The sequence below is a fragment of the Lampetra fluviatilis genome, chromosome 45 (genome assembly GCF_964198595.1).
Source record: "Lampetra fluviatilis chromosome 45, kcLamFluv1.1, whole genome shotgun sequence".
Lineage (NCBI taxonomy): Eukaryota > Metazoa > Chordata > Hyperoartia > Petromyzontiformes > Petromyzontidae > Lampetra > Lampetra fluviatilis.
This window is the reverse complement of record NC_136319.1, coordinates 197,545-221,690: the sequence shown is the minus strand read 5'-3', so window position 1 is coordinate 221,690 and position 24,146 is coordinate 197,545. Positions and strand designations below refer to the sequence as shown.

The 24,146-nt window shown below is 52.1% G+C and overlaps 1 protein-coding gene across 1 annotated transcript in view; it reads left to right on the top strand.

Annotated features, from left to right (window-relative positions):
- Positions 1 to 21,884: 21,884 nt before the first annotated feature.
- Positions 21,885 to 24,146, top strand: part of LOC144947421 (uncharacterized) — a 102,322-nt gene continuing 100,060 nt past the window's right edge. The window contains exons 1-2 of the mRNA XM_078876670.1: positions 21,885 to 22,101; positions 22,279 to 23,075. Coding sequence (XP_078732796.1) covers positions 21,885 to 22,101; positions 22,279 to 23,075 — 1,014 coding nt within the window. The remainder of the gene's footprint in view (positions 22,102 to 22,278; positions 23,076 to 24,146) is intronic.

The following is a 24,146-nucleotide window of genomic DNA, read 5'->3' as shown; positions in this document are numbered from 1 at the left end:
GGCCATCTGGGGCGCTCACACGCTGCTACAACTGTGGCCTGCAAGGCCACGTTGCTTCAGGATGCCGGGCTCCCCGTCAGCGCGGGGCGACACCTCGTCAGGACGCCGCGCCGTCTCCACCCAAGCTCCAGCAGAGAAATACGGCGAGTCGTGGCACCTCACACGTTTGGCCCATGCACACATCCGACACACACTCACGCGCTCAACCGAACAGGGCTCGAAAATCGCCGGCCGTTGCGCCCGATTGTTCTGAAATGCGGCGAGCGCTCCAACCGGGTCAGTGGTCGGAGCTCGCCCATCGTGTCGTTGCAGCGTCGGCGGGATCGTCGGTTGTGGTCGGTCATATTGATGGGATAGAGGTGCGGATTTTAATTGACACAGGAGCGTCGGCGACCATTATATCTGATTTGATCTATAACATTCTTCCCCTTCAAAGTCGTCCCTTGCTCCCCGTTGACGTGCCATGCTATGCTGCTAACGGGGGCTCGCTAGGCATCATTGGCCAAATCCGCGCCAAAATTTGCATTGGAGACATTAAATTATCCGGCCCTGTTTTGGTTTCCTCCTCACTGGCGGTTCCGTGCCTGTTGGGGACGGATTTCTTGGCCAAAATGCCCATTCGTATCTTGATTGACCAGGGGTGCATCGAGCTTCCGTCGGGTCGACGCGTAACGTTTTTGTCTTCCCCCGCCACGGAGCGTCGGGCGTTTGCAACCGTGCAGGCGCTCGTGGCAAAAACTGTGCGCGTACCCCCGGGGGCTCAGATGCTCGTCCCTCTTAGGTTGCGTCGGCCGTTTGCTGAGGGGGTTGCGGATCGGGGGGTCTTGTTGGGACCATCTCGGGCCGGGGTCAATGGTCCCGATTTACTAGCGGCTCAGACCATGGTGAAAGGGGATGGGGACCCCTTCATTGCAGTCCTTAATGTAGGATCGCGAACGGCCGTGGTTCCTCAAGGGACCGTGCTTGCACACGCAACGCCGGCACCCTATGAGGAACCACTCGTGGGTCAGGTAACCACCGATCCTCCGTCGCGACCGCATTCGGACTGTGATGATGGATGGCTGGATGCACTTTGCGCGGGATCAGTGGACCTGTCCGACTCGCAGCGTGCGCAGCTGCGAGTTCTCCTGAAAGAATTTGCCGACGTTTTTAGTCAACACAAATTTGATATTGGTTGTACTAAATTGCTGCGACACCATATTGACACGGGTGACAGCGCGCCAATCCGCCAAAATCCCTTTCGGCTGAGTCCCGCCGAAAAGGATCATGTCAAATCGGCCGTTGATGACATGCTAGCCGCCGATATCATTTCCCCTTCCAACAGCCCGTGGGGCGCGCCGATCGTTTTGGTGAAAAAACATGACAGCTCACTTCGGTTTTGTGTCGACTTTCGGCGATTGAACAAAATTTCTGTGGCAGATGCGTACCCGCTTCCTCGAATGGATGAGTCGCTCGATGCCTTGGCGGGGGCGCGATTCTTTTCCACCCTCGATTTACTTTCTGGATTCTGGCAGCTTCCTCTGGATGACGAATCAAAACCTAAGACTGCTTTTCGTACACCGCAAGGTCTCTTCCAATTTAACCGTTTGCCGATGGGCTTACATTCTGCGCCGGCAACTTTTCAGCGGTTAATGGAACTGGTCTTGGCGGGCTTGCAATGGGATTCGTGTTTAATTTACTTGGACGATGTCATCGTCTTTAGCAAATCCTTCGAGAAACACCTCCAGAGGTTGCGTGCTGTTTTTCTCAAAATGCGGGCTGCCAATTTGAAATTTAAACCGCAGAAGTGCCATTTGCTCTGCGAATTGGTGTGGTATTTGGGTCACATTGTTGGGCGCTCGGGGATATCCACTGATCCCGCCAAAACGGAATGCGTCAGCTCCTGGCCGACTCCCACCTCGGTGGGAGAGGTCAGGAGTTTCATTGGGTTCGCGTCGTACTACCGACGGTTTGTGGCTGACTTCGCTACGATCGCGAAACCATTGCATGCCTTGACGTCCAAGGGAGTCAGGTTTCATTGGGGGCCGGAGGAGGAGGCTGCTTTTCGCGCCCTCCGGAATGCCCTGGTGGGGGCTCCGCCGTTGAATTACCCCGATTTCTCACAATCCTTCTTGCTCGATACAGACGCAAGTAACACGGGCATTGGGGGCGTGCTGTCCCAGGTCATTGGGGGCGTAGAGCATGTGGTGGCTTACGGTAGTCGGGTACTGTCTCCAGCGGAACAACGGTACTGCGTTACCCATCAGGAATTATTGGCAATTGTTTATTTCATTCAGCAGTACCGCCCGTATCTGTACGGTCGGCGTTTCACCGTCCGTACAGATCATGCGGCTCTACAGTACGCCCTGCGGGTTCAACAACCATCGGGCCAGTTGTCTCGATGGTTGGAGATTCTCGAAGACTACGACTTTGTCACCACATATCGTAAGGGCGTCCGCCACACGAACGCTGACGCCCTGTCGCGGTTGCCACCCACTTCGGAGTGCGCTTGCCTCTTGGGTTCGGGGCGTTGTAGGCCCCCGAACGTCACCACCGATTCGGTCCTCGTGGCCGCCGCCGATGCGCCTTCGGCTTTGGGTCCTATCGAGCAAGAATGGAGGGATTCGTTGCTGGGGTTGTCGGTCGCGGAGTGGGGACGCCTCCAAATGAAGGACACCTCCCTCCTCGCTCTGTGCCGTCGCACCGGGGGGGTTGGTCAGGGGGTGGCGAACGTTGACTCGTGGGGGTTGTTCCAGGGTCTTTTAATGCACTGGGATGGAAAATCCCGCCGCCAACGGCTCGTGATGCCTGCAGAATTAAGGGGTAAGGTGGTATGGGCTGCTCATGAGCGGCTCCTGCACTTGGGGGTTCACAAGACCTTTGCCACGCTCCAGCTCGATTTCTTCTGGCCGGGCATGGCAAAGGACGTGGGGGATCTCCTGGGGTCGTGCACGCAATGCGCGCAGCGGAAGCCACCAGCAAGGGGGTCCAACCCTCCGCTGCAGTCCATAAAGGTTTCCCGGGTTAACGAGCTCGTTGCTCTAGATATTCTCGGGCCATTTCCCGCTACACCCAGGGGAAATAGGTATTTATTGACAGGGGCCGAATACTTCACGAGATGGCCTATGGCCTGGCCCCTGGCCAACCAGTCGGCAGCAGCCATCGCGGAGGCCTTTGTCCAGGGCTATGTCCTCGACAAGGGTGCTCCGGAACGGCTGCTGACTGACCAGGGTAAGAATTTTTCGGGGAAACTCCTCCGCGAGGTGTGCGACCTCTTGGGTACGGAGAAAATTCGGACCTCCCCGTATCACCCACAAACTGACGGGATGGTGGAACGGCTGCATCGGACCATCACGTCCATGCTGTCCCAGCAGGTATCGGAATCCCAGACAGATTGGGACCTTCGCATTGCCGGTGTGTTGCAAGCCTACAGGATGGCTCCCCATGCGGCCACCGGATTTTCCCCTTTCTTTTTAATGTATGGCCGCGAGGCTAACCCCCCTGTGACGACCCAGCTGAAGCTCTCGGCGCCTCAGGCGAAGTCTACATTGTCCGAACACGTTAAATTTAACATCGGCAAATTATCTGAGGCGCGGGAAGCGGCCGTGCAAAATTCTGAACTCCGCCAGAAGGCGAACGAGAGGCTTCGGCTGGGGCGGGTACATGTGTTCAAATGGAAACCAGGGGACAGGGCATGGTTGCACTGTCCCCAGGTGCCGCTGGCGACCTCGTCAAAGTTGGTACGGCCGTGGCGGGGGCCCGTGGAGGTCATACAGGTCTTGCGGCCGCAATGTGTACGCGTCAAATGGGGGAGGCGTCGGTGGTACGTGCACCCCTCAAGGTTGAAACCGTTCATTGCGCCGCCCCGTGGTTCGCACACACACACGCATGGCCAAACGTGTGAGGGGTCCGCCGACTCCCCAACGTCGCTGCTCTCGCCTAACCTGACATCAACTGTTCCATCTCCAGGTGCAACTTGAGTGACGGGTCCACGACCGCCAACCCCCCCCCCCGGGGGGGTCGGGGGTCACTCGGCAGCGAAATCAGACTCTCTCGCACCCGGACCGTCAACAACCGCCACTGAGCATGCCGGGACGGGCCCTTGTGACGGGCCCGCCGCGAGAACGCGCGCCAAAACGTGCAGACTATTGTAAGGTCGGCCGTTGGGGGGCCTTTGCGGACGAGGGGGGGAGGCGCCCGGAGCGCGTGTATATATATGTTGGTTTTGCGGAATGGGGTATTTATTCGGGGGGGTGCGCCGGGTTATTTTTTTTCTCTTTCTTCTTCTACCTGTTTCCTGTTGTTGTTGTTGTTATGGTTGTCATTGTTCTTGTTAAAATTACGCGAGGCACACACGGTTTTGGGGAGGGATGCACCTTTATTCTGATTTTGTTGCAGCCGGGGACGGCTGCGAGCTGTACAGGGGGGGGGTGATGTAGAGGTGTAATTGTGTATGGGTGCGGATGGCTAACAAACACAAGGGGCGTGGTTAGGGCCGTACACAGAGGAGGTGCTCACACCGACGTCCGCACCTGCATCCCCCACGGGCCCCTCCCGGGGGCCGAGTACTATAAAAGGTGGTGAGCCGGAGGGCTCGAGGTCGAGTATCAGCTTAAACCAGCGAAGACGGAAGACCAGCTAGAATAGGCCCCGAGAGCCCAGACTGATGTTCTTATAAGAGCCAGTCTGGAGACTCAGGGTGCCGGGATCCCAGCTTGACCAGGGCTGGGATAGGTAGCCTCCACTAGCTCCGTAGTGGAGGACTTGGGCTTAGGTTAGCGGGGTTAGATGTTGTGTCTCCCTGTTAGCCGAGTAAAGGGGACGATAACCCCTTTAAGTACTGTGTGTACCCGTTACTGTACACAAGTTGGTGTTAATAAATAAGTGTGCCTCCGACCCCGTCGTCAAAGCCTCCTGAATACTTATTACAGATGTACAGTATGGACAGATCAGCAAGCTACAACAACAGACAATAATAAGAACGATTGGAGTGCAAAATAGAGAAAGGGTGAGCAGGTCACGAAAATATATATAAATAAAATTGCAGTGGTCCCTCGGTTAACAGTGACATCAGTTAGCATTTCATAATTTAACGTTTTGCTTCCCATATCACCCCATGGTTTGATTACCGTTAACAATTTGATTAACGGCATGTATACATTATTCACATGGGCGCCAATTTCGGCCAATACGAGCTTTCGTAAGGTGGCTGAGCATGCCTCAGCCAATCAGAGACGCCCATTTATGAGCATTTAGACCTCAACCGGCTTTGTTTACGTTGTTTTCTGTTTGTTAGTGGAAACAGCTCTCTTGCAGACTCAGTGAATTTTGCTTATTTTTCAACTTTTAAGTGAATTCGATTAACAGTTATATCGGTTAACAGTAGTTTTCGTGGAATGGATTAAACACTTTAACCGAAGACCTACCGTGTATAAGTACCAATTACATAAATTTGTCAAGACTAAATGCAAGCTTGGGCAAGGCAGCAAAACAACTGTAGTAGAGTTACCCACTCGATATTCACAAACTCGGAGAGCAAATCGTTAACAAGGTTTTCCCGCTCAAACTAACGGTCAGGGTCTCACAAGCTGTGAGAGCTGACCATAAACAAGGTTTTCCCGCGTGACCAAACGGTCAGGGTCAGATAGGGTGAATTGGGATCGAAAACCATATTGGGAACGACCAATCACAGGGTTCCACAAGGTGGCCGGGGATTGGACAACCCGGCCACGAGCAGGTATAAAGCCAGAGCGCTCAGAGCTCTCGGGGAGTTGAAACGACACGAAGACCCAAGACGGCGGAAGAAGCCTAGGACCCTGGACCAAGCCCTCCAGCCCTTATCAGGGCTAGGGTTCAGTGTAACCAGTGGTCGGGAGACATCTCCCTAGGTCCCGCCAGAGGACACTGGAAGAGCAGGATATTAAGTAGCCTGTAGGGTACGGGGGCTTGTACGTTCTGAGTGTAACGGGTGAGGGGACCGTATACCCCTCAGTGCATAGGGACTGTGTTAAATAAACGAATAAAAGTGTGTGCTACAAAAGTCGTTGAAGAGTCCGTCTGTACAACACTACAGTGGCGTCAGAAGATGGAGACAAGACGAACGAACCGCACGCGAAGTCCCGATGATGCAAGCTCCGACTCACCTGTGGGTGCTGCGGGCGGCGCTGAAGATGTTGGCGTGTTGCCAGCCGCCCCACCACCAGCTGTGCAGCCGATCGCCGCGAGCGACGGCACCCACGCTGCTCACGCCCGCCTCGCCCAGCTGCTGCATGCATGCGGCATTTCAACGTCGCTTCCTCAGCCATCAGGAGATGGTGGGCTGGTCGGATGCACAAGCACTTCGTGCACTGCCAGCCACCTTGGACGATGACTCTCTCGCTGCACTCATCTCCATTCCCAAGCGACAAAGGGCGACACTACAAGCAGCACTTCAGCGGCTGTCTGATGTCTACGGACCTCCTTCCGCCACACGCCACCAGTTCTACGAAAGACGGTGCAAGCCAAGGGAGTCGCCATTGGCGTTCCGCACCGCGCTACTCGCCATGGCAAGAGCGGCTTACCCCCGCATGGACGATGAGGCTATCGACGCACTCGTCCTTCAGAAGCTGCTGGAGATGGCGAGGGGGCTGCGCCTTGTCATCCAGGCCGTGGATGACGAGGAAATGTGCTCACTGCGAGCTGCCCGGAGCATTCATGCTCACTTAATGCTGGACCAGGACGAGACCATCACCGCATCGGCTACGACATCGGTGCCTGCCAGCAGGGACAACGCTCGCTCTCCTGATCGAGTCTTCTCGACGTTCAGCGCGACGCCCCAGCAATCACCGGATCGCACCAGTCGCCGCAACGACTGGGAGCGGGGACGGCCCTTCCCCCGCGGCGACGCGACGTGTTTCAACTGTGGCCGCCGAGGCCACTTTTTTTCCGACTGCCGTGCACCTCGCCGCCGCTCCGCCGGATCCCGAGACCGGGACTACAGAGCTTCCAGAGCAGCGCAGCATAACCAGGCAAGTCGCGGCACCCCGCACGCTCGGCCCTCATACACACCACAACACACCATTGACTCCGCTCGGAACACGGCGTATGACACGCGGCGTTTGGCCGACTCTTCGCGACCACTGCGACCCGGGCAGTGGTCAGAGCTGGCCCATAGAGTGGTTGCAGCAACGGCGGGTTCCTCGGTGGTTGTTGGTTCGATCGAGGGGGTGGAAGTGCGCGTGCTTGTCGATACCGGTGCATCGGCCACTATCATCTCCGAGTTAATTTACAACATACTGCCCGGCCGATGTCGTTCATTGGAAAAGGTTTCCATTCCGTTTTTCACCGCTAATGGAAGTTCCCTAGGGATTCTCGGGCAAATTCGGGCTCAAATTGCCATTGGCGATATTAAATTGGCCGGACCTGTTTTTGTGTCTTCTTCCCTTGCGGTGCCGTGCCTTCTGGGAACTGATTTTTTTGCCAAAATGCCCATTAAAATCCTTATCGATCAGGGATGTATTGAACTTCCCTCGGGCCGCCGGATGGCATTTTTAACCGCGGCCACGCATTCACGGACGGAAAATGCTTCCGTACAGGCTTTTGCGGCTTGCGCTGTACGCATTCCGCCAGGGGCACAAATGCTCGTACCCTTACGGTTAAAGAAACCGCTTGCTCCCACCGCCTCGGTAAATGGCATTTTATTGGGACCCTCCAACACAGCAGTTAACAGCCTTTCGTTGGTGGCCGCACAGACTCTTGTAGCGGGCGACAGGGAGCCATTTATACAAGTTTTGAATGTCGGTCTGTCAGACACCGTCATTCCACAGGGGACAGTGCTCGCTCATGCGACAGTGGCGCCCCTGGGGACCGGGGTTGTCGGACACGTAGCGAACAGTCAGCAGCCTCTCCCTCATAACGTTGACGAGGGATGGATTGACGCTCTCTGCGCGGATGCCGGCGATTTATCCGGGTCACAGCAGAGTAAATTGCGGGCTCTTTTGCGGGAATTTTCGGATGTGTTCAGCAAATCACAATTTGATATTGGCTGCACCAAGCTGCTGCGTCACCACATTGACACTGGTGACGCTGCCCCTATCCGCCAAAACCCGTTTCGGCTCAGCCCTGCGGAGAAACAGCATGTTAAATGGGCAGTTGACGACATGCTGGCGGCTGATATCATTTCTCCTTCCAACAGCCCCTGGAGTGCCCCGATAGTGCTGGTCAAAAAGCACGATGGCAGTCTTCGATTCTGTGTAGATTTTCGGCGCCTAAATAAAATTTCTGTGGCTGACGCATATCCTCTTCCACGTATGGATAAGTCATTGGATGCTCTGGCAGGGGCGCGTTATTTTTCCACTTTGGACCTTCTGTCAGGGTTTTGGCAACTCCCCCTCGACGAAGCATCAAAGCCAAAGACTGCTTTTCGGACACCACAGGGCCTTTTCGAGTTTAATAGATTGCCCATGGGGCTCCACTCGGCTCCAGCGACGTTTCAGAGGCTCATGGAGCTGGTCCTCGCTGGGCTCCAGTGGGACTCATGCCTTATCTATCTTGATGACGTTATCGTCTTTGGCGCACGTTCAACGAACACATTGAACGGTTGCGCGCTGTTTTCGAAAAGATGCGAGCTGCGGACCTTAAATTCAAACCACAGAAGTGCCACCTTCTGCGTGAGTCTGTGCGCTATCTAGGCCACATAGTCAGCCGCTCGGGTATTTCCACAGACCCTGAAAAGACTAAATGTGTCAGCCAATGGCCTACCCCCACCTCTGCTGGGGATGTTCGCAGTTTTATCGGGTTCGCGTCGTACTACCGACGTTTTGTGGCTGGTTTTGCTACAATCGCCAAGCCACTACACGCTCTTACAGCGAAAGGGCTGAAATTTCATTGGGGAGACGCGGAACAGGCCGCATTTGACTCCTTACGGAATGCTCTTGTAGCAGCACCGCCCCTGGCTTACCCCGATTTTGCAAAGCCATTTATTCTGGACACCGATGCCAGTAACACCGGGATCGGCGGGGTGCTGTCCCAAATCGTTGATGGCGTTGAGAGGGTGGTTGCCTATGGAAGCAGGGTTTTGTCCCCTGCAGAGCAACGTTATTGCGTAACCCGACGCGAGCTGCTGGCCATTGTTTACTTTATACAACAATACAGGCCATACCTGTACGGTCAACGGTTTACCGTGCGCTCCGATCACTCTGCGTTACAATACGCTTTGCGCATTGACCAACCGTCTGGCCAGCTCTCCCGATGGCTTGAAGTCCTCCAGGACTACAATTTTATGGTGATTTACCGTAAGGGTACACAGCACAGTAATGCGGACGCGCTATCTCGCCTCCCGTCAGAACAATGCGCCTGTTTCACGGGTTCTGGCCGGTGCAAACCGCAAATAGTACGCCCGGTTGCACCTCCTGAAACGGTTTCTGCTGCCCTTCCTTCCGATCCTGCGCCGGGTGTGGACCACCAAAATCCGCCAGCAAGTGACGACTTGCTGGGGATAACGTTGGATGAATGGGGTCGGCACCAAATGAACGACGCGTCATTGTTGCCTTTGCGTCGTCGCGCATGTGATTCGTCCTCACATTCAAGTAAATAAAACTCTTTTGCCATGCGCCGCGGTCTGCTCATGCATTGGGATGCTGATTCTTGCCAGTACAAAATTGTAGTGCCATCGGCTTTGCGGTGTTCGGCTGTGTGCGCAGCACACGAGCGATTGTCGCACCTGGGTGTGCACAAAACCATTGGCTTGCTAAAACTACAATTTTACTGGCCGGGCATGCTCCGCGACGTAACTGATATTTTAACGGGCTGCACCCAATGTGCGCAACGTAAACCTCCAGCGAAGCCGGCATGCCCACCGCTGCAGCCCATCACGGTATCCCGTGTGAACGAGCTGGTTGCTCTCGACATTTTGGGGCCTTTCCCTACGACGCCTCGTGGTAACAAGTACCTTCTGGTTGGGGTGGAGTATTTTACACGGTGGCCTATGGCCTGGGCCCTCTCCAACCAGTCGGCAGCAGCCGTGGTGGACGCCTTTGTTCAAGGCTATGTGCTGGACAAGGGCGCTCCAGAACGGTTGCTGACCGACCAGGGAAGAAATTTTTCAAGTACCCTGCTGAGTGAGGTATGCCGCCTGTTGGGCACTAAGAAGGTGCGCACTTCGCCCTATCACCCCCAAACAGATGGCATGGTGGAGCGGTTGCATAGAACCCTCACCTCTATGCTATGCCATCAGGTTGACGAATCCCACGTAGACTGGGACCTGCAGATCCCAGGGGTCCTCGCTGCTTACCGCATGGCGCCACATGCAGCGACAGGGTTCTCCCCATTTTTCCTAATGTATGGCAGGGAGGCCATTCCCCCCGCTGATGTGCGGCTTGGGATAGAGCAGCTCCCACAGTCATCGAAGCTCACTGACCATTTGCGGTTCAACCTGCAAAAGCTGTCTGAGGCTCGTGATGCGGCGATTGAAAATTCTGCTTCCCGCCAGCGGGCAAATTCGAGGTTGCAGGCCCCTCGCACGTCCGTGCATCAGTGGGCTCCAGGTGATATGGCGTGGCTTCATTGCCCCCAGGTGCCGGTGTCCACATCGGCTAAACTCCTAAAACCATGGCGAGGTCCGGTTGAGGTGGTCCAGGTAATGCGCCCACAGTGTGTTAAGATACGTTGGGGACGACGGCGCTGGTTCGTGCACCCCTCTCGTCTGAAGCCATTTATTGCTCCGCGCGGCTCTGCGTCACACTCAAAACACGAGGGCCGAGCGTGTGATATGCCCGACGAGCTGGATGTCGCCCCGTTGGTACCTAATCCACAGCGCAGACGTCTCATTCCTCCCACAGATGATGCGGGACTGAGGGAGCCGTGCGAGCCACGAGTCTCTGCACGAAGGCCCCGTGAGCCGCCCAACATGTTTGCCAGGATGCCTGACCCGTCTACAACAAGAGTCTCTGCAAAGAGACCTTCTGACCCACCCAACATGTTTGCCAAAATGCCTGACCCGCCCAACATGTTTACCAGGATGCCTGACCCGCCCAACATGTTTGCCAGGCTGCCCGACCCGTCTGCTCCAAGGGTCCACGCAGAGAGGCCTCCTGCCCCTGCTGACAGTTTTGCCAGGACGCCTGGTCAGCCTGCAGCCCGGAAAGGGGCACCCATCCCCTACGACGGGCCAGCGAAATACACACGGGCTAGATCGCGTCGCTTTTCTTGATTGCCCATCGTTTTTTTTGCGGCAGCTGAATGCTGCATGCGTTGTGCGTCGCGAATGTCGTTATTTGTTATTGGTTCTGACCATGTACATATGTTGCGTTGTTGATGGGGGGGGTGTTCCTGTTCTTGTTGGATGTTCCTGTTCTTGTTGGATGTTCCTGTTCTTGTTGGTTGTGGCACACACACACTTTGATTCATTGATGGGGATTTTCTGCTTGTAACAGCCGGGACGGCTGAGGCTTCCGAAGGGGAGGGTGATGTAGTAGAGTTACCCACTCGATATTCACAAACTCGGAGAGCAAATCGTTAACAAGGTTTTCCCGCTCAAACTAACGGTCAGGGTCTCACAATTCTAGATTTGAAGCTTTCGTGACTGCAAGGAATCATCTTCTTAGGTTTTTTCGGTAAAGTCACGTAGAAAGTAAAATAAAATAAAAACAAAAATCACGACGTTTCGGAGGCAACACAAGTCTCCGTCATCAGGTGGGACCGTCACAGCCAGATTAGCTGTATCAAGTGAGGCAATGATTCAAGATGTAATCCCTGTATTAGACCTCCCCTCCTCCTCTCTGCCCATTGTGTTGGCGGGTGCAGTGGCTGGCCGCTTGCGCACAATCGCTCTATTGTGTTGGCGTGTGCAGTAATTGGCCGCTTGCGCACAAGCGCTTCCACGTCCATCGCCCACCCTTTTGGCCTCGCCCCCCCTCCCTCCCGATACGTTCATTTCATTGGCTACCATAGTCTGATGAGCTCCCCCCTCCCTCTCCCTCCCCCCTCAACTCGCTTTTAAGGGATTACATCTTGAATCATTGCCTCACTTGATACAGCTAATCTGGCTGTGACGGTCCCACCTGATGACGGAGACTTGTGTTGCCTCCGAAACGTCGTGATTTTTGTTTTTATTTTATTTTACTTTCTACGTGACTTTACCGAAAAAACCTAAGAAGAGGGTCTCACAAGCTGTGAGAGCTGACCGTAAACAAGGTTTTCCCGCGTGACCAAACGGTCAGGGTCAGATAGGGTGAATTGGGATCGAAAACCATATTGGGAACGACCAATCACAGGGTTCCACAAGGTGGCCGGGGATTGGACAACCCGGCCACGAGCAGGTATAAAGCCAGAGCGCTCAGAGCTCTCGGGGAGTTGAAACGACACGAAGACCCAAGACGGCGGAAGAAGCCTAGGACCCTGGACCAAGCCCTCCAGCCCTTATCAGGGCTAGGGTTCAGTGTAACCAGTGGTCGGGAGACATCTCCCTAGGTCCCGCCAGAGGACACTGGAAGAGCGGGATATTAAGTAGCCTGTAGGGTACGGGGGCTTGTACGTTCTGAGTGTAACGGGTGAGGGGACCGTATACCCCTCAGTGCATAGGGACTGTGTTAAATAAACGAATAAAAGTGTGTGCTACAAAAGACGTTGAAGAGTCCGTCTGTACAACACTACACAACAATAAAACAGACCCAGACCACACCAATGAAATAGTCCATTAAAATTTAAGTATCGACACAGGGATTCGGATAAAATTTACAAATAAAATTTTCAAATGCAGTTGTATCCAACTCCAATGCTTTGCTTCAGGATATTTTAGCAGTGTTGAATAGGCAGTGAACTTGGGGAGCCGTTTCCTCATGCCCTTTCACTCCCCGTGTGCCATGCTGTGTAAGTGGAGGGACTCCACCCACTATGGACTCCGTTTCTCGTGCTGTGTGAGTGCAGGAGCTCGGACTTGCAGGGGATCCAAGATGCCCCTCCTCCCACATTCAGTCACCAAGCGCTCACGGGGGTCATCTCGATAGGAGGAGTGAAGACGAAACTCATGGGTCTCGTGTGTGAGTCTCTCTGCATTCTACACTGATCTCTGTCAACATCATTCATTCCAAACACAATGATCCAGAAAGGCACTGCTGGGTAGGCTGGTGTCCTTTGTTTAAGTGAGGTGGCATAGCATTGGGGCGTGTGGCTTAAAAAAACATTCAAATATATTACTTGACCAAGTAAAGACCGCTGAGCTATATCTTTTTTTTCAGAAGCGAACTGGCCACAAATGATAGTTCAACTAAGTGGTTCATTATGTAGAAATGTATAGCAGCCAAATACCCTATATGCGTGATGTTGATTCTAAATATGGAGCGAAAAACCGGAAGACCCGGAGAAAACTCCACACAACGATGGGGAAAACATGCAAACCCCACATATGCAGGCGTTAGTGTCAGGACCGAATCCACAACTTCCTGAATACCATACGAGGGAGATAACATCTCGCCATCGCGCTGAGTACAAACTTAACGTTGAGTAACCTGGATAAAGAGGAGTGCTGACCTCAAGCGGAGGTCGTGCACGCTACGCTGTGCGGATTCAGAAGCTCATAGCTTTCGTTTATCAAAGATCACGTGAGAAGATACACACGCGTTACAGAGCGGGTCTACATACGCCACACATCATCCCTGAGGATCTCCATATCACCCAGGTTTCTATATCACTCAAGTCTCTTTCACCTAAATCTTGATATCACCCAGGTCTCTATAATCACCCAGGTCTCCATATCCCCCAGGTCTCTATATCACCCAGGTCTCCATATCACCTAGGTAGGAAGCCCTGCAACTTCATGTGAACAAGTGGGGACCCGTTGAACATGCTTGGAAGCAAATCAGTTGTGAGCCTGGTTAGATCAGAATCAGAATCAGAAAGGGTTTTATTCGCCATGAAAGTTCGCACAGACAAGGAATTTACTTTGGCCGGAGGAAAATAGAATGTAATGATTGACCACCGTGGGGTTGTGAGATGACCAGGGGATGGCAGTACAGCAAATTGTTCAGTCCACAGACGATGCGGTGAATCTGATCTGCCTCTGGATTGAATTTATCTGTGTGGAGTTTTGGGTGTCACTCCCTCGTATACAGCATGGCGGTTTTCTCCAGGTTCTCCGGCTTCCTCCCCCACGAAGCCAGCATCTCATCAATGGGATTCATGGCCTCGCATCCCAATGTGGCAGGACCCTCCTGCAGGACATGTCATCAAACTCAGCGAGACCCTCCTCGGTAAACAAAGTGCACTCTTGGTGTTGTGTTTGGCTAATTCCATGACTGAGTGCGGCGGCCAGCATAGGATGTGAATTACATCGCGATGTCCGTGCACATTGCGCACCCCTCTAGCGGCCTCGCTCTGCTCCAGGGCGCGATGTCAACTCGGGACGCCTCGGGGTCGAGAACTCTGGCCGTGAAGAGATTGACACAGAGGGCGTTATAAAAAGTGGTGAAATAGAACGTAACCCACTTGGTTATAATAATGTAGGGGGACGAGGGACATTCTATTGTTATCCATGCCACCCCTCCCTCCACACACTCAGCCACCACAAAAAGCAAAGATCCCCCTCTATAGCATTTAACAGACTTTTGAGGCACGTGCTGTAAGCGAGTTGTACCGATGAAGGCTGGCACGGCACACAAGGGGGTTGTGGGTGGCCAACCTCACACACACACAGGTTAGAGACACAGCCGCATATGCTACACAAACAGATGCTGTACATACACACAAACATAGGCAACCACAGATTACACAAACTAAACGCAAACAAAACCCCCGCATAGCCTTCAATAGCATGTTGTGGCAATGCTGTTAATGAGCACCTATGAAGAAGGTCACGGGACACAGCACATAAAGGGGTGAGTGGCCAGCCACCACGCACGGCTGCCTGTTTTTCCAGGGTGGCAATGTTTACACACCGCACCAGGTACTCATTTGAGGCTAATTCGAATTTGGAGAGGTCCAGGACCGATTAAAATATTCTCCACTGTTATTGGTTGTGAGTGGGAATTGAACTCGGATGGCCGGGCTCGTAACACAGTGTGCTCACCACTACGGTACCACTCCCCGCACAGACACACACGAAGAGTCACACAGAATACACAAAAGCTGCACAAACACATATACCCTGCACATACATTGCACGCACACTACACATAAATACACTACACCAAGTGTATAGACGCATTCAGCTGAATAGGCGTTTAGTTTCACTGAGAGGTTATTTTCCTGCACACAGCCCCCTCCCGGCAAACAAAAAATCGGCTCAGCCTATACCAGGGGTGGGCAAACTTTTTCACTCGCGGGCCACAATGGGCTCTAAAATTGACAGAGGGGCCGAGCCAGGAACGGATGGATGGAGTGTTTGTGTGAACTAATATAAATGACATGTAAAAATCATTACATGAAAGGATTTGGCCTTTAACAGGTAGCAAAGCATTTATTTGCAAGGAAATTTAACAAATTGCACGAACATGAACAATACAAAAACATGTCGTAACGTGACTAATGAAACATCATGAAAACATCTGAGGCCTGCGCCCAAACCAATTACTTCACTTGAACTTCTTTAATATCTACATTAACAGGTTAGAGCAGCCACGCAGGCTGTGTGATGGAGATTTGGCTCCAACCTCGCTGCAGCAACAGATCATCACTTTCAGTTTCAGTGGGAACAGTGTTGTTGATCTCCCATTTTTGCCAGTGCATCCAAGTCTGGATTTATTTTGGTTGTAGCAATTCTCAGGATACATCTGAGGTGCTGATCCGTTAACTTTGATCTGTGACGGGCTTTGTTGGCGTTCATGACGCTGAATGTCTGCTCACACACATAAGTCGAGCCAAACAAAGTCAGTATCTTCTGTGCAGTCGTCTGGAGGTTTGGAAACGTGGCTCTATTAAGTGAAGCATAAAAGTCATTCAGTTTAACAGAGTTGAACTTCTCCTTTAGGACGGAGTCAGACTGAAGATCTATCAGTTCCAACTGCAGCTCCTGTGGTGCTGTTTCAGGTTTTTGTGACAAGGGACAGGACACCAGCTGAAGTGAATGTTCAATGTTTTCGAAATCAGAGAACCTACGGCAGAATTCTCCGTACAGGTCCTCAAGCGATTTGCTGTATTTTTTTGCGTTTCGCGGTGCCTCTTCCTGCATGGCAAGTGTGGGGAAATGAGCGAAAGATTTGTTTGCAATTTGTCCGGAGAACAAAGTGAGCTTGTATTTGAAGGCTTTCACATGTTTGTACATGTCGTGAACAAACTGATCTTTCCCCTGCAGTTTGACATTCAGCTCATTCATGTGTGAAAATATGTCCACAGCAAACGCAAAGTCACTAAGCCAGTTCTTGTCGCTTAGCTCAGGGAATTCGTCAGATTTCCCCATCAACTCCAAAAATGCGATGATGTCCTCTTTCAGCTCCCACACTCGTTGTAACACTTTCCCCAAACTTAACCAGCGGACACGAGAGTGGTACAGCAAGTCCTGATGATCCGCATCAGTTTCCTCCAGGAACGTAATAAACTGACGGTGCTGAAGTCCCCTTGCTCGTATAAAGTTCACACGTTTTACGACTGGATTCACGACATGATTAAGCTGTAATACAGACTTACACAGGGATTCCTGATGGATGATGCAGTGAAGGAAAATAAGATCCTGGACAGGATTTTCCTCTTTCACTTTATCCTGGATTCTTTTCAGCAGCCCAACATTTTTTCCAGTTAAATTTGGCGATCCATCCGTTGTGACATTGACAAGTTTACTCCGAGGTAGCGTCATTCTTTCGATGACAGCAGATACCTGGTTATACAAGTCATCTCCCCGCGCATGGTCAAAAACTCCTCTGTTATCGCAAAACTATCGCCAATGCCTCGGATAAAAATGAGGAGCTGAGCAGTGTATTTTACGTCCGTACTTTCATCCAGTGCTAGTGAATATAATTCAAAGGAATCAGACTTTTTGTTTAATTTACTGGTTATATTTTTATCAATCAGTTCCACACGGCGAGTCACAGTCCTACGTGATAAACTGACGTTTGAAAATTAGCTTTTGATCTCCGGACACAAGATGTCTGCTGTCTGTACCATGTATTCTTTTACAAACTTGCCTTCGGAGAAAGTGGTAATGAGTGGTAATGTTGGTGAGAAGAAGTTTTTAAAGAAAATTTAAATCGAAGTGAAGAAGGAAATTATTGAAAAGTTTGTATAATTAATGATTTTTCAAACTTTAATTAAGTTTTCTGTGCTTAAAACTATTTTAAAAAACTCTGGGGTCTAGAACGGACTCGTGAAATTCGGAGAGAACTCGGAGTTAGGTTTTGTTTGTTTTGTTGAATTGCATAGAATGTGCCATTTAATGGGGAAATGGGGGCATTACAGGAGGAAGGTAAAATTGTATTTAATAATAATATTTGGACAAGTTCGGCGGGCAGGATTAAAAAGCCCAACGGGCCGTATACGGCCCGCGGGCCGTACTTTGCCCATTTCTGGCCTATATCTTGGCTCCTCAGCCTCCACCTGACAGCCTCAACTCTCATTCACAGCTACCGTGTGGCGCCTGTCTTCATAGCACTAGATGGCAGTACTGCCCTAATAAGCAGAGGCAAAGACAAGGACACCCCCCCCCCATGTCTCTGCTTGTCAGCACTGACAAGCAGAGACACAGACACAGGCACTCCTATCATGAGGAGATCACACGTGGAGATGTCTCAACGTGAACACGCACCAATGAAAATACTTCTTTAAACGGTTGCAGTGGTCTAGGATTTATTACATTAAACATATACATTTGTAAGTTTTGGTCACAGGCGTAATATAAACACGACAACTAATTTATAACATTCTTCGATGTTTTGTTGGTGTTGTTTGTAGATGAAGACGCGAATGAAGAAGTCAAACATGAATTTGACAAAAGCGAAGGCGAGAACGAAGGAGGGAAACCTGAAGCGGGATGGAATTTTATGGCGCTGATTGTCGTGATAGCGTTAATTTGCCTTGTTATAATCATAACAACAAAGATGTCCTGATGTTTAAGATTACTTGAAGAAAAATGAGAGGGATAAGAAAATGTGTTTCTAATAACCTATTATTATTTCCATTTATATACCATATTTTCCCGCATATACAGTGAGGGAAAAAAAGTATTTGATCCCCTGCTGATTTTGTACGTTTGCCCACTGACAAAGAAATTATCAGTCTATAATTTTAATGGTAGGTTTACTTCAACAGTGAGAGACAGAATACCAACAAAAAAATCCAGAAAAACACATGTCAAAAATGTAATAAATTGATTTGCATTTTAATGAGGGAAATAAGTATTTGACCCCTCTGCAAAACCTGACTTAGTACTTGGTGGCAAAACCCTTGTTGGCAATCAGAGGTCAGACGTTTCTTGTGGTTGGCCACCAGGTTTGCAAACATCTCAGGAGGGATTTTGTCCCACTCCCCTTTGCAGATCTTCTCCAAGTCATTAAGGTTTCGAGGCTGACGTTTGGCAACTCGAACATTCAGCTCCCTCCACAGATTTTCTATGGAATTAAGGTCTGGAAACTGGCTAGGCCACTCCAGGACCTTAATGTGCTTCTTCTTGAGCCACTCCTTTGTTGCCTTGGCCGTGTGTTTTGGGTCATTATCATGCTGGAATACCCATCCACGACCCATTTGCAATGCCCTGGCTGAGGGAAGGAGGTTCTCACCCAAGATTTGACGGTACATGGCCCCGTCCATCGTCCCTTTGATGCGGGGAAGTTGCCCTGTCCCCTTAGCAGAAAAAAAACCCCAAAGCATAATGTTTCCACCTCCATGTTTGACGGTGGAGATGGTGTTCTTGGGGTCATAGGCAGCATTCCTTCTCCTCCAAACACGGCGAGTTGATTTGATGCCAAAGAGCTCCATTTTGGTCTCATCTGACCACAATACTTTCACCCAGTTGTCCTCTGAATCATTCAGATGTTCATTGGCAAACTTCAGACGGGCATGTGTATGTGCTTTCTTGAGCAGGGGGATCTTGCGAGCGCTGCAGGATTTCAGTCCTTCACGGCGTAGTGTTACCAACTGTTTTCTTGGTGACTATGGTCCCAGCTAGCTTGATATCATTGACAAGATCCTCCCGTGTAGTTATGGGCTGATTCCTCACCGTTCTCATGATCGTTGCAACTCCACGAGGTGAGATCTTGCATGGAACCCCAGGCCAAGGGAGATTGACAGTTCTTTTGTGTTTCTTCTATTTGCGAATAATCGCACCAACTGTTGTCACCTTCTCACCAAGCTGCTTGGCGATGGTCTTGTAGCCCATTCCAGCCTTGTGTAGGTCTACAATCTTGTTCCTGACATCCTTGGAGAGCTCTTTGGTCTTGACCATGGTGGAGAGTTTGGAATCTGATTGATTGATTGATTGCTTCTGTGAACAGGTGTCTTTTATACAGGTAACAAACTGAGATTAGGAGCACTCCCTTTAAGAGTGTGCTCCTAATCTCAGCTCATTACCTGGATAAAAGACAACTGGGAGCTAGAAATCTTTCTGATTGAGAGGGGGTCAAATACTTATTTCCCTCATTAAAATGCAAATCAATCTATAACATTTTTGACATGCGTTTTTCTGGATTCTGTTGTTATTCTGTCTCTCACTGTTCAAATAAACCTAACATTAAAATTATAGACTGATCATTTCTTTGTCAAGTGGGCAAACGTACAAAATCAGCAGGGGATCAAATACTTTTTTCCCTCGCTGTATGTGCGTTTTGTGTGTGTTCACTTTGTGCTCAACTCTTTGAGTTAAGCGAGCGCCGAGTTGGGGCATCCCTTGTACCGAGAATACCTCGGTTCCCTGCTGGGCGATGTGTGTGTGGGCGTGTCATACACACGGCGCTCTATTTCTCTCTCGCTTGGTGGCAGCTCCAGGCTTCTCCACTGCCGGATGATTGTTGAGTCGGCACGATGCTCGCCTTCGGCGGTGCCCGATAGTGCTCACAGATCGTCCGCTGGTCGCCAGCGCCGACACTCTTTATCAGTTGCGCTGGTCACGCTCTTTTCTCCTCTGCTAGGTGATTCATACTCTTTTTTTTCTTTCGGTAAAGTCACGTAGTTTAAAAATAATATAAAACAAATCACGACGTTTTGATCGCAACACAAGCGACCTTCATCAGGTGGCACTGATACAGCAGGACAGCCGCAGGAGAAAGAGCTGCTGACAACAAGAGTTTATATAGGGTTGTGGTGGGCCCAACCCAAGGGCAAGTGGGCAGAGCTAGGGAAGAAAAAAGGGGGGGCAAGGGAGGGAGGGTGAGAGGGGAGTGGGTGCAGGTGATCGGTGGAAGGCAGAGAGATGCTGTGCCTGTGGAAGGCAGAGAGAAGCTGTGCCTGTAGAAGGCAGAGAGAAGCTATGCCTGTGGGGCCAATGTGGCGAGGCGTAGTCCCGTGCAGAGCCTCTGGCCTTGCCTATATTGCCCAGCCTGCCGAGGTGGCACCTTGGCAGGCTGGGGATGGGCTGCTACCATTGCCCCCCCCCCCCTCGCAGCCACGATGTTCCCGGCTGTTCTGCAGTAATATCTAGGGCCTATAGTGGTAAGAATTTACCTGAGCGTTTAGTGTACTTTTACAGCATTTTTAACGCGGAAGAAAATGTCCCCCTCACTCCCACCAAAGGCGTGTGACTTGACATGGGCTGCCCCCCCACCAAAGGCGCGTGAGTTGGTACGGTCGTGCAGGCGTAATAAATAATTCTATATAATTGAAGCGCACAAAAATCGCACTAAATCGCTAATTAAACTAATTAAAAGTTGACGGATGTGAAAAAGGAATAGCGCTTGCTTATGGCGTGGTACCTGGCTATTTCTTTTTTACATAAACCCCACCGTTGGAGAGCAAAGCGCGCGACCACACACAAACCCACAAACCCACAATTTTTTACTTTTATATAGATAGAAGAAGAAGATATATATTTGGTATAGGAGGAAAGAGGCGAACCCAGTCGAAACCCATCCAAGAGAAGAGGGTAACACACAAACCCCACACAAAAAGGAACCTGAGTAAAGAATCGAACCCAGAACGTCTAATCTGTGTTAACACTGTGACACCCTGCCTATCTAATTGCCTACACGAACTGCAATAAAATTGGGGGGGGGGGGGGGATCCCCCAGCAAATACAATGAAAGTAAAATTGTGATACATTGGAATTATGACAAAAGTTTGTCATTAAAATGCCTAACGATAGTATGTGTAATAACAGCTATCGTGGGTTCACGTGGGGGATTGGCTTGCCGGTCCTGCTTGTAGCCAATAAGGGTTGAGATAGGGAGTGTGGGGCCGGCGTGATCACGGCATGTCAGCAGGAGTGATTGGCCCAGCCAATTGGGACCCCAGCCAATGGGTATCCGGGTAAGAGGCGTGGTCCCGGGATTGACAGGGAACCATCGAGAACGGTCGAGATTGTCCATGGAGGATTGGCTGGGAGGACCACGTGACGAAGGGATTAAGAGGGAGAGAGAGGAAGGATCGAGGAGGGGTCTGGGAACTGAACGGGGGCGAGAGCCACACGCGTACGGGGCTCCGGGTGCCACGTGCGCGGTGGGAGCTGGTGGGAGTCCGCTGACGCTACGTTGTCTGCCAGCAACGGAGCGTGTGGGAGCAAGTGTACCGTCAAGTGAAAATAAAGAGGACTGATTCCGAATCCGTCTCCGGAGAATTATTACATTGGTGTCAGAAGTACTTCTGCGACTGTTTGGACGATCGTCAAGATGTCCAAGCACCCCAGAAAAAAGAACCTGCCTGTGCCTCTATCGGAGGAGGAAGTCGAGACGGATGAAGATGAGCTGTTGGGAGCTACAGCCCCTATGCCGCCTGTTGAAGATGTTCCTCTCGACGTCTCTCAGCGTCGACCGACGGCAGATGCAACCGCTGCAGGAACAAAAGACGAGTGGCGGCTGATGGCGGAGCAGATCGAATCATTACGCGCCATTCTGCTTAGTCTGGTGACCGCCGTGGCATCCTCACCAGCCGCGGGCCGCCAGATTGCCGATCAACTGGACGCCGTGGGAAGGAGTCCGGTGAAGGAACCTGCGTCCGCCATTCCTTCTGCTACGCGGGAGGACGCCGTCATTCTGGGTGGAGCAGCTGCGCCGGAGCCGTCGGCCGCCATTTTAGGCGCGCCTACCGCCACGCGGCCGCCGGCCGCCATTTTGTCTGATACGGGTGGAGAGCGGGAACGCCAGTCGGAGACGCCCGCGGCGCGCGCTTGCCACCGCGGACATCGCCTTCCACAAATCAAAGAATTCATCGCCGGAGGTGATTGGAGTGCTTTCACATGGCGCTTTGAATCAGCTTTTAGATCCGTCAATTGGACGGAGGAGGAAGCACTGGGAGCGCTACCTACACTGCTCGACGATGTTTCTCTGGGGGTCTTCCGTTCCATTCCGGCGGCCAAGAAGAAGACACTGCGGGACGCGTTCGTGGAGATGGCGGAATTCTATGACCCACTGACGTCAGCCACCAGAAAATTTATGTTACGTCGCCGAGCATCGGAAGAATCGCCGTTGGCCTATCGGGGGGCATTGATGGCGCTGGCCATGGCTGCCTACCCCGACGCGACGGCCGACCATTTGGATCCTCTCATCCTCTCCCGTATGCTGGAGTTGGCTCAGGAACTCAAGATTTCGCTGCCAGTGTGCGGCCACGAACCACTTACATCGCGATGGGTGGCGCGCTGCCTGGACGCAAAATTTAATATCAGGCGTTGGGACCAGATGGCGGCGTGGACGGGGAAACCGGAGATCGACGGGCCACCTTTGGGGTGGTCTCCACGACTAGTGGTCCACTGCTCCGACGACTCGGGCGACGACGACATGCTGGCTGCTGCTGTTTCGCACGAGAGTCCGGGACGGCGGCTGCGCGACCAGCGTGGCAACTACATGGGCCGTCCGCGTGCAAGGGCCGGGTCGTCCGACCGCCGGCCGACGTCGGCGGCTTGCTTCAAGTGTGGCAGACGGGGCCATTTCGCCCGTGACTGCCGCTGTCGGCCTCTGCTGTCGCCTCCTCCGACGAGGGGACCTCCATCTCCTCCACCTGCCGCGGAGCCGCAACAACCTCGGGCGAGTCGGCACACATCGGACACCCGGCAGGTCCTGTCACATCACCCATCCATTCGCACTCATTCTCACACTCCTCGGGAAAAATTTACTTCCCCCGCTACAGTTACGCGCTCTGCTACGCAGTGGAAAAAATTGGCTCGCAGGGTGGTAGCTGCGGCTTCGGGCTCGTCGACGGTACGAGGTACCATCGACGGCGTTGATGTGCGCATCTTGGTGGACACGGGCGCGTCGGCCACCATCATTTCTGATGTTATTTTCCATCTGTTGTCCATCCCTGCGTCGCAGATAAGTAGGGTTAATGATGCGTGTGTCGCCGCGAATGGGGGAAGCATGGGTATCTGTGGCCAGGTGGATGTGAGCATCGCTATCGGTAATATTACCGCCGCAGGACCTGTGTTAATCTCTCGCTCGCTAGCTGTTCCATGCTTACTCGGTACTGATTTCCTGCGTCGGATGCCGCTGAAAATACGAGTCGACCAGGACTGTTTAGAAATGCCGGGGGGTCGTCGTATGGCGTTCCTGCCTTCCTTGTTGGACAGCGCGCCTACAGGTAACGCAGTCACTGCCGTTGTTGCTGCTACGGTAGAAGTACCGCCGGGAGCACAGATGTTGATACCGTTGCGTTACCGTAAACCCTTTCGAATGGGGAAGGGTGCAGAAGGCGTGCTGCTATCCCCATCTAATTCGGCATCTAAATCATTTTCTTTAGCGGCGGCGCAAACGATCGTACGACCGGGTCAAGCACCTTTTATACAGGTGTTAAATGGGGGACCTGACCGCGTTATTGTTCCAGAGGGGTCGGTGTTGGCTCACGCCACTACCGACTTCGCCTCTTGCGACACAGCGCCGCGCGCACGAATGCCCGCTGGTAGGCCCCCACACGATCACTCTCAAGAACGTTGGATCGCAGATTTGTGCGGAGAAAATTCTTCCTTGTCGAACGAACAAAGGAACGCCCTGCGTTCATTATTGATACAGTACACTGATGTTTTCAGTAAAAATAATTTGGACCTCGGCCGCACGTCGCTTTTGTCGCACCATATTGACACCGGTGCGATGCCTCCCATCTCTATGCACCCTCATCGCATGAGCCCGGCGGAA